This window comes from Nanorana parkeri, unplaced genomic scaffold (genome assembly GCF_000935625.1).
Source record: "Nanorana parkeri isolate BGI_ZX_2015 unplaced genomic scaffold, ASM93562v1 scaffold462, whole genome shotgun sequence".
In the NCBI taxonomy this organism is placed as follows: domain Eukaryota; kingdom Metazoa; phylum Chordata; class Amphibia; order Anura; family Dicroglossidae; genus Nanorana; species Nanorana parkeri.
Window position 1 is genome coordinate 226,922 of NW_017306730.1, and position 15,654 is coordinate 242,575.

The window sequence follows — 15,654 nt, forward strand, 5'->3', positions numbered from 1 at the left end:
TTTTGCATTATTGTTTTTGTATTATGGCATACAATTTAGTATATGTTTTGTATTCCACTGTTATAATAAAAAACTAAAGTTAAAAAAAAAGGTATTACAGACTTAATTGTTGTGCCAGCATTTTACAAATTCCAGGAACTCTAAGGGGTCTATAAATGTTTCCACACAAGATCCATGCAACCTTCTAATTTTCATTCAATTGGAAAATTGTTTGAATCTTGAGTGAAAGTTGTACAAATCTTGCATGAAACATTTATACATAGACCCCTAAGTGTAAAACAAGTTTCCCTTAGTTTCATTAACTTGTTTCTAACATGGAAATCAGCTGATCTCTCCTAAACAGGAACTCAGACTAATTTCCTATAAAAATACTGAAGGTCAGTGGTAGCTAATGGAATGTGCTGTCTTAGGCTGGCCATACACCTATAGATTATCTGCAGATTTTCTATGGTCAGATGGAAAAAGTGCAACAGGATTCCTTCATCTACGCTAAACTGTGTGGATGGAGGAATCTCCCACTGGGCCAAGCTTCAGTATCTTGCTAGTCAGCCCCACTGGCTCTCAAAATACCTGGATATAATAATTGCAAAGAACTTGCGCTAATGGAAATACTAAGAATAATAAAATATGGATAAAAGTTTAGATTGGATAAACCTAAATATATATAAATAGATTGGTCTAAAAAGGATAGGGGAAGCAGCTGAACAAAAAGGCACTCAGCCCCTATTAGGATGTGGTATTTTAAAAAACGTACAGCGCTAACCGTCCTTCAGAGGTGCATATAAGAACTCTGACGTTCAGGTCAGGTTTTAACAAATACTAGTTAATAATTAATAATTAATAAAACATTCAGTGGAGGGGTGTGTCTCAAAATATTCAATGTGAATCAGTTGTGTGATAATACATCAAAAACAGACAATGTATACCTCAAAACAGACAATATGTAGCTTATCTAATAAAATTGTAATAAACTGTGAATATATAGTATAAACTTTATTATAACAAAAAACCGTCAAAATATTGCACCATCAAAACCACTTCTCATTGATTTCATAAAAGAACAACGTTGTTCGTAGCACTCAAACATTCATTCATACATCCTATGGGGCCCACACAGTCTACGGCAAGGCTAACACCTTGATGGTTCAAAGGGGAAATACTCCCAGTTAAGCACGTTGTTCCTATAAGTAATTATACCCTTAGTGAACGGTAATCTTGGATCGGAAGTAGTGTTGCAGATCAACTTTAAGATGTAGCTATTTCTTTCTGCAGGTGATACATCAGGGGGTGCTATGAATAGTATCGGTTTGCTGATATTTGAAAAAGAAAGGAAGCTGAAATAGTAATCTGTAACAAATTCAGACAACATAAGAAATTGGTCGTTAGGCATCTTAACCGCAAATGGGATATCATGTTCCTGGAGTCATACCTAGAAGCAGGAATGATTCCAAGAGGACTAAGGGAAAGAGTGATTCCGGCGGAACATTTGCATAACGACAGATTTCTACAGGAATGGCAAAAACAATGTGTTGAACATGGTTTGAACATCATTAAACTTATAATTGAGGAAGAGAAAATACAAATGCAATAATTGCAACAACAAATAGAGGAGAGCTCTTTAAATCTAGAACCCCTAAAAGACCATGATTCTTTTAAAAAACAAAATGAATTCCTACGTAAGGAGATAGAGAGGATTCAAAGGAATTGAAGACAGGTTAAACGAAATACCAAAGAGACCTCGATGATTGGGAACGAGGGGATATTTTATCTATCAACTAAAAGAGGGAGGAGCCACTCTAGAAAGAGACAATCTAAAAGTGAAGAACGTTATATCGAAGAAACAAGTGAAAGTGAAGGGGAACACACACGTAAGACAGTTCGTTTTTTAGATTCAGAGGAGGAGGGATCGGTGTAATTCAAAGGACAAGAAAAAATAGAAGAAAAAGGAGAGGGAAATCCAAAAAAACAAGACAGAAGTCGGGAGTACAAGATAATGACGAGACAAACAAATCGACGCACATAAGTCAGGACCACCCACAGGGGGAAGAAACATCCCTAAATATGATTAATTTAACATATTTCAAACTAAAAAGTTATCACATAGACCTATTAAAACGGGGTCTATCTTTTTCCCCTGTTGATGGAATGGACGAATTTACCATTTTCAAAGACTTAAATGTATTCTTGAGGAGAGTATATTTGAGATACATACACAAACGTAAAGTAACCAATCCCCCATCTTTGGAAACAAATAATAAAACTGCAAGAGATGACTTAGACATCCAAGCTCTAAAAGATCTAGAGGCCCTCCTTGAGGAGAATCAAGGAGAACCCCTGGAAGATCCCTTTACGGGGAACACTTCCTTAAAACTGAAATCAAAAACAATGCCTACCCTGCCGAACAACAGGCATATTTCCCTCTTCAAAGACCTTGTTCAGAAAGATCTAAAAGAAACAACCTGGGATATTAAAGGAAAAGATAATTTAACCCCCCTGGAAAGGAAGGCCCTTAGAGAACTGAAAGATATACCTGGACTGATTATAAAGAATAGCGACAAGGGGGGAATGTGGTACTTATAACAGAAGCTATGTATGTAACAGAAGCCAAATGCCTTCTGAATGACAGAGAGACCTATGAGAGATTAGACAGTTCCCCTTTTAAAAGATTACTTAGTGATTATAATTTTAAAATTAACATGGCAAACGATGTGGGATTATTATCGATAAAAGAGTCTGGCTTCCTTAAAACGAATACATTTAACACACCAACGTTCTACATCATCCCAAAAATCCACAAAAACAAAAAAAATCCACCTGGGAGACCCATAGTGTCAGCGGTGGGAGGTCCCCTTGAAAACTTGGGCAAATACTTAGACCATCTCCTAAAAGAAATGGTATTTAAGCTGCCTTCATTTATTAAAGATACAGGGGATGTACTAAATAAAATCGAAAATCTAAAGATTGAGAGTGAGGCCATACTTGTGGGAGTGGATGTGGAGTCACTGTACACATCCATCCCACATGAATGGGGCTTGAGAGCAGTTGGCTATTTTTTGGATTCAAGTTACCCAGAGATGGCAGCACAGAACATGTTACATAGTTACATAGTATTTGAGGTTGAATAAAGACATCAGTCCATCAAGTCCAACCTATTAGGATCTCATTCTAGGAGTACCTGTACCCCTGTATATTACGGTCCCTTAAGAAATCGTCCAAAAGTTTCTTGAACAATCCCAAATTATTTGCTGAAATCACCGCCTGAGGCAGTGAGTTCCAGACCCTAACTGATCTTACTGTGAAGAACCCCCTTCAACCCCCTGTGCTGGAATTTTTTTTCCACCAATTTTAGGTGATGGCCTCTAGTTTTTGTAATGGAGTTAATTTTAAACTGTTTATCGCTAATGTTGCTACCACCCTTGAAGATTTTGTACATGGAGATCATATCCCCCCTTAATCTCCTCACCTCCAATGTGAACATATTTAAATTTAGTAGCCTTGTTCCTCATAGAGATGCTAGAATTTGCACTCTCTAATAATTATTTCCAGTTCTCTGGATCATACTACAGACAGCTAAAGGGAACTGTAACACCTGGTGTGAGGTTGGGGTTTTGTGGATCACAACTGCGGAGGCCAATCAGACGGAACCCTGGTTTCACTCCCAATCTTAACGGGGAGTTAGGGTTCAAGCATCACAGCCAAAATAAGCAGAAGTAAAGGGATGGATGGGATTATTACTGCATAACCCCCATCAAATGTAACAAAAATAGAAGATGTAAGGTTCAGGTTGTCAATTAGATTAGTATCGATAACAGCTATGGTTTAGAGGTAGAGTTGTATTCTCTAAAAGGACCACTAGATGGAGCATGCGAGTTAATCCAGCTTCTCTGTACACACAGTTTGTTAAAGTCAATGGTGAGCTATATGCCAGGGTACTTGCGGTTAAATGGAGTATCAGGAGGAGCTGGGGGTCCAAGTGCAGTTCGTTGAAGGTCCTCTGTAGAAAGTATCAGTGTTGGATTGTATGGGGGGTCCCAGGAGACAGCAGGCGTTCAGTCTTCAATATTGGAACGCCATACTGTCTCACTGGGGCGTTTATATAGGGCTAAGAGGCGGGGGGAGGAGCCGCCGAACGAGACGAGGCACTTCCGCGTGCCAAGGTGGAACGCACCCGCCGTCCGAACCCGGAAGCAGATGCGCGCGCACCCTGCCGGAACGCAGACGGCCCGTCCCGTGAGGCAGAACCCTGTACCCCCCGATTCCCAGGTGAGCGGGGACGGCGGTTGCCGTTACAGGAACATCCATGGGAGCACCATGGACACCTGCCTATGCATGCTTACACCTTGGATTCTTGGAAATAGAGGTGGTTTATTGCCACCACCTATTCCTGAGCCATGCCAAAACATGGCTCAGGTATATAGATGATGTGTTGATGGTATGGCAGGGCAGTGAAAGTCAACTAAAAGAATTTATCTCAGAATTAAATGTTAATGATCGAAACCTAAGACTAACATTTAATTCCAGTGATTTAAAAAAATCCAGTTTTTGGATTTGATGATTAAGATTGGAACTGGGAGATTGACCACTAGAACCTACAGAAAGGAGACCGCAGCCAACACCCTACTTCATGCAAGCAGCCACCACCCCCTGTCACTCAAGCAAGGAATCCCCACAAGACAGTTCCTGAGAATTAAAAGGAACTGTACTGAACATAAAGACTACGTAATGGAGTCTAGATCCCTATATAATCATTTTAGATAGAGGGGATATTCGCATAGAACCTTCAGAACAAGTAAAACAAAAGTAGGAAAGAAAACCAGGGTAGAGATCTTAAAGGGTACAAATAATAAGGAGGGGGAACCAAGAGAAAAGATGGTAAACCATGTAAGAATGATCACACAATATGGGTCAGGCTGGCCAAAGTTGAGACAAATCTTTGAAAAACACTGGCATGTTCTCAATCTGTGTCCGACACTTACTGACATAGTCGGCCCTCGTCCACTCCTGACAGCAAGTAGAGCTAAAAATGTAAAAGACCATTTAGTCAACTCTGAATACAGACCAAGTAAAGATACTTCGTTCATGTCAGGGTTACCAAAAATAAAAGGAATGTATTCCTGTGGTAAATGCCACATATGTCCATATGTGGAGAAAACTAAACATTTTCAAGATTCGGAGGGTATAAAGTCGTATCAAATTACTCAATTCATCAATTGTAATACAGACAAAGTAATATATATGTTGGAATGTCCATGTAAAAAAACATACGTTGGGAAAACAAAATGACAGTTACGTATATGTATAGGAGAACACCTAAGGGACATAAAAAATAAAGACATAGACAGCCCCATAGCAATACATTTTGCAGATTACCACAATTCTTCCCCAGAAGGCCTGAGGGTGAAGGGTATCTACGCCTTAAACCTGCCACCAAGAAGAGGAAACTTTGACAAAATACTCCTACAGAAAGAAAAAATGTGGGTGTTTTCCAATACAACAACAATGGAAATATACCTTTACTCTCTCAGATGGATCGATCAATCCAATCACTTATCCCTCCCCTTCAATATCGGTCAATTAGACAAACTACCTGGCAGTTTTTAGATAGTGTACGAATATGAATAGCCCTGTCTGTTGAATGCTTTTGGTATGAAAGAATAGGCAGATGGTGTGTTTTTTATAAATATGTAGCCCTTATCAACACTCTATCCTGAAGCGGCCATCCTGAAGCGGCCATGGACAAATCTAATATCTGCGGCAGCGCTTAATTACAGGACTTCCTGAATCCAAAAAGAAGGGGTACGAGACAACTAATCGTGAGTAGGGTCGACTATAAAACAGTCCTGTACATGTCTCCCCCTTGAAACAATTTAATATCAGGATGAAATTGCTGTTATTGGAACGTTAGAATAACTCACAAATCAAGGTGAACGATACATCGGAAAATCAAGGAATGAAGTCTGCGTGTGGAGGTCAATGAACATACACTTGATACAATTGAATCCAACTATTCATAAGTCACATTGATCACAGAGACTTTCTATTTCAAATATCAGCAAACCGATACTATTCATAGCACCCCCTGATGTATCACCTGCAGAAAGAAATAGCTACATCTTAAAGTTGATCTGCAACACTACTTCCGATCCAAGATTACCGTTCACTAAGGGTATAATTACTTATAGGAACAACGTGCTTAACTGGGAGTATTTCCCCTTTGAACCATCAAGGTGTTAGCCTTGCCGTAGACTGTGTGGGCCCCATAGGATGTATGAATGAATGTTTGAGTGCTATGAACAACGTTGTTCTTTTATTAAATCAATGAAAAGTGGTTTTGATGGTGCAATATTTTGACGTTTTTTTGTTATAATAAAGTTTATACTTTTATAAATGATCACTGGTCTCGGTCTGTTCAGTAACCACTTTTTTTAGTGATCCTCACTTGGAACACTGCCTTCCTTTTCTCTCCATGCTATTTTGGTTACATGACCTTGATGACCACTTCTATGGGCTCTGAAAGTGGCATAACTAGTAGGGATGCACCGGTACCGATACTAGTATCGGTATCGGTGCCGATACCGAGTATTTGGGTGAGTACTCGTACTCGCCCAAATGCTCCGAAGCAATCACGGGGCCCCATACAAAATTTTGCTATGGGGCCCTGTGATTTCTAGTTACGCCCCTGTATGAGGACCTCAAAATTTGCATTATGGTTGTTAAGTGACCAGTTTGTTATATCGTGCTTAGATTTTTTTTAATGCTGAACTTCAGGTTAGCTGGACAGTTAAACACACAGATGAAAGGAAACTGTTTTACAGGCTTATCAAAGTATATACATCACTGGACCTTGTAGGAACCAGTCTGTACAGGTCATGAAAGGTGGAAAGTATGTTTTATACAAAGGTAAGTTAGTTCCATCCCCTCCCTCCTCTAGCCTGAGTAGAATGTTATGAATGTGGAACTTGAAACTCACATTCTTATGGTCTCGCGTGTAGGAGGTTTTTGTACAGTAGACATGGCAGACAACAGTTACAAAGAATCATCAGTTTTATTGCATCCATTTTATTAGACAAGAAACGTGAATACAAGATGTAGAAAGCAAGCTTTAAAAGCCAATCAGCTGCAGTAAACAAATATGGTAGAACACTTCTGCATTTTCTACATATATTGCAGAGTTCCGGTGACATACGACCCATTGTAAAACATCAGTGCCTGTGCAAACCATTTTCTTAGAATATGGCTTCACCGGCTTCCAGATGGAGACTCCTGGGAATGGTGAATAGCACATCTATAATCCTGACCTTACACAAGAAGAGTTTAATTGGCCAATTGAGCCATTCTGAGCCAATTGAGCCATATCCAATGCAATATCATATGGTCGTGCTTGTTTACATTTTTTGACAGTTTTTAAATACAATGGCAAATAAAAAGCAGTTACAAATAAAAATAAGAGTTGTAATAAAGGGATAAAGAATGAAGCTGATATACAACTAATAAAAATGAAACCCTGACATACATGTACGGAGCTCAACCTACCAACTCAGTACTTCAATATTTTATCCAGGCATTGCTGTAGTTCACCAATCCTTTTCATTAACTTTTGTTAGTAATTTGACAATCTGGGAACCTCTTTTTGTAAAGAGTTGTTCCAAAACACGCCCACTGAAGGCCAGGGTTGTCCCTATAATGAGGCAGCCTGAGGTGGTTGCTTCAGGCACCATCTCATTGGGTCATGTGCTGCCCACTTTCTGGCAAGAGTGTCCTAGGTTACTCAGAGCTTTTAGCAACCTGGGACATTCTGACTGGTGTCTCAGGGATGCTGGACAGAGGTACAGTGCACCCCCTACCCCCCTCAGAAACATGCACTACCCCCCAGTAGTGTGCTACACTAGCACATGTCCCCCCAAACATGTACCGGCACCCTCCACCTCAGGCGGTGAAAAGTATAGGGGCACCCCTGCTGAAGGCTGTTCAGTGTCACTCACATATAAAAAGAAAATGCAGTGGAGGTGCTTCTTCGCAAGCCTTGGAATTTGAATCTGATTGGCTAGGGAAGACATTACTCAGCACAGATTCAAGAATCAGACTCATTATCCCGAATGTGAGCAGCTCTCTGGATTCAGGCTGCACGAGATTACTCAGTTGCTAGATTACTTTAGCGTAGTTGCATCATTTCCTAGCTAGCATTAGCAATGCTGTCAGGAATTTGCCTTTAGTAAATCAACCCCACTGTAAATTTCAGGAAATGTTGTTGAGTATTACAAACTTGTAGGAAAATGTTATGGGAATAACCAATCAAAATCTTACAGTGTATGGTCAGTATAAGATTATCAATATATGGCTTAGCAATAAGTGCAAAATAAATGTCCTAGGAAGCCAAACCAAAATATAGTGGCAATCCATGAAAAATGTATTGTACAGCAATATAATTACTGGATTAATATCATTTTATGACAGTGTTTTTAGAACACTTGTGACATAAGTCATTTAAATAACCCTCAGATATCAGTTTTATAAATACATTTATTGTAAACCATTCGTAATGTCATATAGCACACACAGAGACATATTTGACATCAAAAGCCATGCAGCATATGGGACCATAAGGTTGGCGCTAGTACATGGATGCAGCATGGCGTTCTCAGCTAAGCAAACGGACACCACCCTTCTTATATAGTTTGAAGTAAGCGTCTATTTATTGTGTCACAACAAATATGCAACATATTTAGCTTCTCTGCCATACCTTATGGATTTATGTACTGGGTGTATTTCATGATGTTAGAGATTACTTAGATCAGTAATGTAAAGTGCACTTATTTCAATGTAGGTTTTTTCCAGAAACATGGATCACCTGTCTGCTCATTTGAAGAAACATCCCATCTTCTCATTAATTGTATGTTTTATATATTCAGAAAGTGCAGTTTGGCCAAGGAAAATTGTCACTATGGTGCATTTGACAAAATGCCATCTTTTTCATGGACCATTCAAGATAGATCCTAGAACTCATCATGAAAAAAGTTGTCAGTTGAGGTCTTGGCATGTGAATGAATATACACGTGAATAAAAGTTTCTATAAAAGTGCTTTCCCTTTTTATTTAACAGCGGCATCTGTTTGGACCAAATCTTTTTTGGAATAGAATGCTAATGATTTTTTAAAAGCAAATGTAAATCCAAAACCTTGACCTCAGTCAGTAGTATCAAATATGTCAGTATCTCAAGGTAAGGAATTTCACATATAGTAGCATGTTACCGATAGATTGTTTTTACATCATACTGTATAGTTCAGGTTTACATTCATTTTGGTACCACTTTTGCCACATAGCAAACCCCCCCATTTTTATTAGAATGTTTGTTTTTATTTCCACCAATATTAGGCGTGTAGCGGGTGACTGCTTTTTCTCTGTACATGTAATGTTTGTAAGCAAGGAGTAAACAATAAAAATGGGACCTGCAGATGCTACATAACACAGTGATATGCAAAAACTTGAAAATGGTAATAAACAGTAGAGAAATCTTTTTTTACAACACTGTGTTACAAAAGATTGATGCAAAAATTGAAAACTTCTTTTTCACACAATACGTTTCATATCTACATCACACTTCTTTTTTAGCCATTAGTAAAATGTCATTGCATATTTGCTATAATTTTAAATATATTCAGATAGATGGAGAGTTGTATTTTGGCACCTGGTTTATCCTGCTAATTATATATGGGTAAAGTACAAAAGGAGTATATTGTTCACCCTATTTATAGTCCAGTGAAGCTGTGTTAACTTCAAACAGCCAATCAGGTATAGGGAAGAACAATTTCAAAAAGGATCTTCCCTTGGACATGATTTGATGTCTGGACACTTTTAGTAGGCTACGTTTAATAATACTTCTTTAGTATTCAACCCCACCATGTAATAGCAATAACTAGAAGATATTTTAAGTCCAACTGGAGGCAAAATATTTTTGAATAGACTTGGGAATTAAGTTAATACTACTGTCAAGTTTTTATTGGTGTCCACGACCTTAGGGGTCCTAGTGAGGTTTACGCTCACTTCCTGCCCCATGGCAGCAGGATTGAGAAGCTTGGTTGTCACTGGGAAAGGAAGTCACATAAAGTAATAATATCCTGACGGAAGGTCAAATCCTTATCCATTTCAGTAAAATAAAAATTTGGATGCAGCCTATATGCCAGCTGGACTAATTTCCTATGACTTCCTGTCCCAACAGTAAATGGAAGGAATTCTCCCCAATGGTAATACAGACATCAATAAAAACATAACAGGAGCTCTATCCCTTCTTCACTGAAAACGAAAATAAACGATGTTGGGCCTAAATGAGAAGCTGTGACCTCACCTTACCTTTTAAACTGGTCCCAGGTTCACAGGGCAGCCACCTCCATGTGACTGCACACATCCCTGGATTATATTCAGAGAGCCCCAGGATCCCCATATAGCTCAATTATGAAGAAGTAGGACCAGGAGATAGCAAATAGCATGAAAACAGCACCAGGAGTATAATATGATTGCCAATAAGACAAAGAGTAATCAATCCTGTTTTTTTTCTTCTAGTGAGTTAATTACAATAAAACTGTTATAAAATAGCCACTTTAAGGACTTATGTAGAATCTTTTGTATTTGGAAAATTCACCATATCATATGAAACTGAGAAGCCTGGAGAAGTACTATAAGCAAAAGGTTCTCACCAAGGCACCGTATAGTTCCAGATCCTAACAGAGTAGCAAAAGATAAATTCAGTCCTGGTAAATTTGTCTTCATCTGGACAGCAAAGGCTCCCCAAAACTCACTAATAAAAAGTCAATTCAGGGGCAACCAGAGGGCTTTAAATAGTTTTATAACAGATGAACAGTATGTACATGATGTATAACTTTGAATGTAAATGATCCAGTTGCACATTCATTACATATGCAATACATAAGATAAAGATTAAGAATATAAAACGGTTTCATTTTTTATGTTGTATAAAAGAACCGATAATGAAATGTAGTCGCTAATTTGTGAATTACAGTTGATCAAGCTGTGACCCATCATACATTTTCTGCTATACTTGTTTCTACCTGGTGACAATAGGATGAATTGGATGAGATGGATGAGATGTTTTAAAAGCTTTTGTTTCCCCTTTAACCCTACAGGCTGCCATGTTGTGGGATGAGCCGATTCATTCAATTAAATGAGTGACCACGGTATTGGTAGTTTATGGTATGTACTCTTTTGCTTTTTCACATTTTACTCACACCTCTCAACTTTTTATATGTCTATGACAGTCATTAGTCAACTGGGCTATGTACGGTAATAGTAGAAAATCAAAAAAACAACTGAACTTGCTAATGATTCTGAAAATTCCAGCAATAGTGGGATATTCTTTGCCATTTAAATCCTTTAGGAAGTCCAATCCCCATAGTCCAGGCTCATAAGGCTAAAGCACCCAAATTAAAGTGTGAATTGTAAAACATGCACCTCATTGAGGCAGGTGTGAACTTGAGCTATGTCACCAGAGGTGTAGAATTGCCAGGATAAAAATTACCATTGTTATTGACCATTAAGTGGCGTATTTTGAACCGTATGTGTTCTCCATTCAAACTGTGTATTTTATTGTCCCAAAACAGTGGGGATGATTTACTAAAGGCAAATAGGCTGTTCATTATGTAAGAGAATTTGCACTTTGCAGGGGATGTTTACCCTTATTTTAGTGAATGAGGTGAAGCTCTGCTGACTTCCATTACCCAATCATGTGCAAGCAGAAATACAGTTTTCTTTAATTTTCCTTGGACATGATTGTAGAGTCTTCACAAAGTGAAATTTCACCACATTAACCAAACTAAGGGAAACTTCATCTGAAAAGTAGAAATTCCCTTGCAAAGTGAACAACCTTTGCAAAGTGAACAACCTTTGCAAGGACATTCGTCCCCATTGTCTCATCCGGAATTAGCCCTCCTTTTTTAGACCATCTATTTGTTCATCAATGGTTTTGTCTCCCCAACAAACTTGTTTCTAACCTTTTTAAAAAATGCTAAATATTGTATTTTTATTTATTTTTTATAAACTTTGAAAAAAAATTATATATATATTTTTTTGGTTTACTGTTGGGGGCTTTGGGGAGATATCAGGGGTCTAAACAGTCCCCTGATATTTCCCTTTTAAAATAGAAAAAGAGATTGAGGACACAGAGTCCTTAATCTCTTTTTCTGCAGCCCCTGTTATAAATGAACAGGAAATCCTCTATACTGAGTGTTCCTGTTCAGTCATAACTTGTGGAGATAGTATGTTTACCATGTCCACAATCATGAATGAACAGGAAGTGATGAAGATTACTTCCCATTCTTTCATAATTGAGGATATAGCAAACATACTATATCCTCAATTATTTACAGTCAGCGATCATTGATCACAGAGTATTTGTACCGCTCTCCTTCCGAACTCGCTGTCACAGTAGGCTGAGCGAGTGGCCCCACCTCCTGTGACAGCTGGCAGCGGTCTCTGCCCCCATACAGCTCTCCTGATCTGTCACAGGAGGCTGCGTGGGGAGAGCCCGGCCTCTTGTGACACGCAGGGCCGCTTACATCGCTCTCCTCCCCCTCGCCACTCGGCCTCCTGTGACAGTTTCTCTCCTCCCCGCTGGATGCTGCTCTGTGTCAGAGGGAACACAGAGCAGCGCCCAGCGGGGAGGAGAGAAACCAGGCATGCACCGCAATTTCAGACGAAAGATGGCACTTTTGTCATTTTGCCAAAAGTGCCATTTTCGGCCGATATGTTTCGGCGCCTGAAAATCCGGTGCATCTCTACTAATAACCCTCATCTTGTGTTATAGCAGGTTGCAGAAAGTTCCATTAGATACTGGTCAGTGTGAGTGGATTTACTGTACAATAAGTATACACATTTACATCCCTTTTACTGTATATTACATAGTCCAAAGACCTCAAGTTGAGCGTGACATTAGTGGTAACTGGATTAGGGTGAATGGACTTTCTACATGTGGTTCATTTCCAGACCATTATGTAACCAGAACAAAATAAGCGGCTTGTATTATTGGTGTAAAAATAATAAGCAAGTCCAGATGTTTTTGACTTACTACGACTAAAATTCCCAACTCAAACAGTGTGTGCTGTGTATGGTTTAATTGAACTTTTGGTGTTTGAGATTTCTGGGTTGGTGTTCAGTGGTGAAGATTCCAGCTGCTCACACTAATGCATAAGCACAAAAGGGAAATATTTAAATAGCATCTAAGTATCTCCTCCTGTCTTCCTCCGGATATTTAGTTTACTGTTTTATGAATTTAGATTTATACAACTTGACAACTAATGCAGTACATTCTAATGATTTCCCTATTCTGATTTAAATAAAAAAAAAACAATATTAGCTGAAAATCAGGCTTTAAAGCAACTCTAATTCAATTTTTTTTACTGATTTCTGAATAATTATTTGTAAAATGTTATTGCTACCCATCTTCCTTTTTTTGGGAGGTTTACTTTTACCTCCCCTACATATTACTATCAGAAAGTGGGGCAGAATTCCCTAATCTAGACAAAAAACGCAATAAAACACTTTTTAGTAGAATAGAGAAGAAGTATGGTGGATACTTATTGCTGTCAGTAATACCAGCCTACCTAAGTATCTAACCCTTCCTCACGTGATGTAAACCAAAAAAAAACTTTGTTGCACAATATATGTCATGGCTGAAATTTAGGGCTTTAAGTGTTTTTTGTCCTTCTGACACTGACACCTGGGACCCATTAGGCACTGAATCCAAAAGTGCATATTACTCTTCTTAAAACCAAAATAGTTGCTCTATGTAGTAAATATAGTAAGTTTTTGGCTAAAGCATGTGCGTACAAACATGTACAGCCTTTAAACACCTCTCTCAGCCCCTATCAGAGCAGTCATTGCTATGTACTGCTGTATAGACAGCATTTACACTACTCCGAATGCTTCTAAACAACATCATTTAGAGCATCGTGCTACTGGCCTGGGCATAGCATTCACACATCAAGCGATAAACTCCCAAATTATTATCAAATTTGTTTTGTACAATTGTATCTGCGTTTATACAATATTTACAATTTATCTCTATCATGATAAAAAAAATACAGTATAAGGTAACATAAACAATGGAAATGCATGTGAGGCCACATGGCTTCCCTTTATCTGGGATGAGCAGATGCTGTTGTCTGTAATGTGTAGCGTTGGCTAACCGAGATTATTTTTCTTCCGCTTGCTCGGACTGTGGCTGGGGTCTGGTTTCAGTTCATGATACTGCACCTGTTTAAACACACAAGAACAAAACAAAATGGTTAAATGGACGCACTCTTGTAATAGAAAAAATATGGGGAACCATTTTTTTCTGCCGGAGAACAAAATCAAAGCCTTGCAGCACAATGAATTGCTACAGCTGGAATGAAGACATAATAGATGGAAAAATGAAGCCAGGAACCATGTCAGGAATAAGTCACATTTACCAGGCAATACAAGGATATGCGTAAGCTTTTTCCTACCACAAATCTCAATACAAATTAATAAACTAAACATGAGATTGCGATCCATCACGGGAGTGAGTTTGGAGTGGTGGTTGCTTTACAACACACACACACACAGGGACCATAGGGGACAAAAGTAGCCACCCTCCAGAAGGGAGGACAGTGTCAGCACCAATTCAGAGATGATTTGAGGATCTACAGCTGAGTGATACACAAATAAGAAATGTTTTTATTGACCTTACCCTGCAAACACTTGCTGCTATTTTGGCTCACCTCTTTACTTTTTATCTCAGCTCACCTGGTGTTCTGTCAACATGACAGCTTTTTAAAGATCCTTTCCTTTGCTGATACAGCACAAAGTAAAAGGGTGACTGAACTCCTCACCTTCCTAGCAGCATATACTCACCTTTCTGTGAGACCAACTGTGTCTCTTTGATGAGCTGCTGGGAGATAAGTGAAATATCTGGCACTTCTGGGTATGGGTGAGCATGTGACTCACTCCTCTTTCTAAGTTTATATAGCGGGGGGGGAGGGGGTTAAGTAATTATTTTACTTTAGACTTATGATGCCGACCTGGCCACCTGCTTAATAAAAATATATAGACTACAAGAGTCTGTTTTACTACTGAGCAACCACAATTTAATTTCTCTGTCTTAGTATTTTTAGCATGTTGCTGTTTTAAGGGTTACCTGGGTGTGAGTCAGGGACCAGTCTTAGGTACCTTATCAAAATCTCCATAAAGCCATGGAACGTTTTATATCACTATGAAACAACCCACAGAGCTGTTGGTCGAATTATCTGGATTCTGGGTATGTTTGGGTGAGCAGTAAGGAAAGGAAGGGAGCAGGTTTAAAAAGTTTATGGCAAGTAGTAGAATGCTTTCTCTAGACATGTATTCGGTCCCAGGGAACTAGCACTAAACTTTGATTATATTCCCTCTGATTATTGCTCTGTACTATATGAAATGACTCACCAGCTGCACATCAGATGGAACTCTGGTAAGGAAGTCGAAAATTTCATTATTATCAATTGTGTAGGGGCTTCGAATTTTCTTTGTAAACTTATTGATTCCTACAAAAAAAGAGTAAAGAAAACTGTAAAAGTTTAGCTCAAATATATGGAAATACTCTCTCATGCATCTTTGCACTGATGAGTAAAGAAAATAATGTTAATTATAT

The 15,654-nt window shown here is 38.7% G+C and overlaps 1 protein-coding gene across 2 annotated transcripts in view; it reads right to left on the minus strand.

Annotated features, from left to right (window-relative positions):
- Positions 1-14,120: 14,120 nt before the first annotated feature.
- Positions 14,121-15,654, minus strand: part of MCTP1 (multiple C2 and transmembrane domain containing 1) — a 339,981-nt gene continuing 338,447 nt past the window's right edge. For both annotated transcript variants that reach the window (XM_018560532.1, XM_018560531.1), the window contains 2 exons: positions 15,450-15,547; positions 14,121-14,261 (listed from right to left, as the gene is read on the minus strand). In XM_018560532.1, the coding sequence (XP_018416034.1) occupies positions 14,190-14,261; positions 15,450-15,547 (170 nt within the window). In that variant the 3' untranslated portion in view covers positions 14,121-14,189. The remainder of the gene's footprint in view (positions 14,262-15,449; positions 15,548-15,654) is intronic.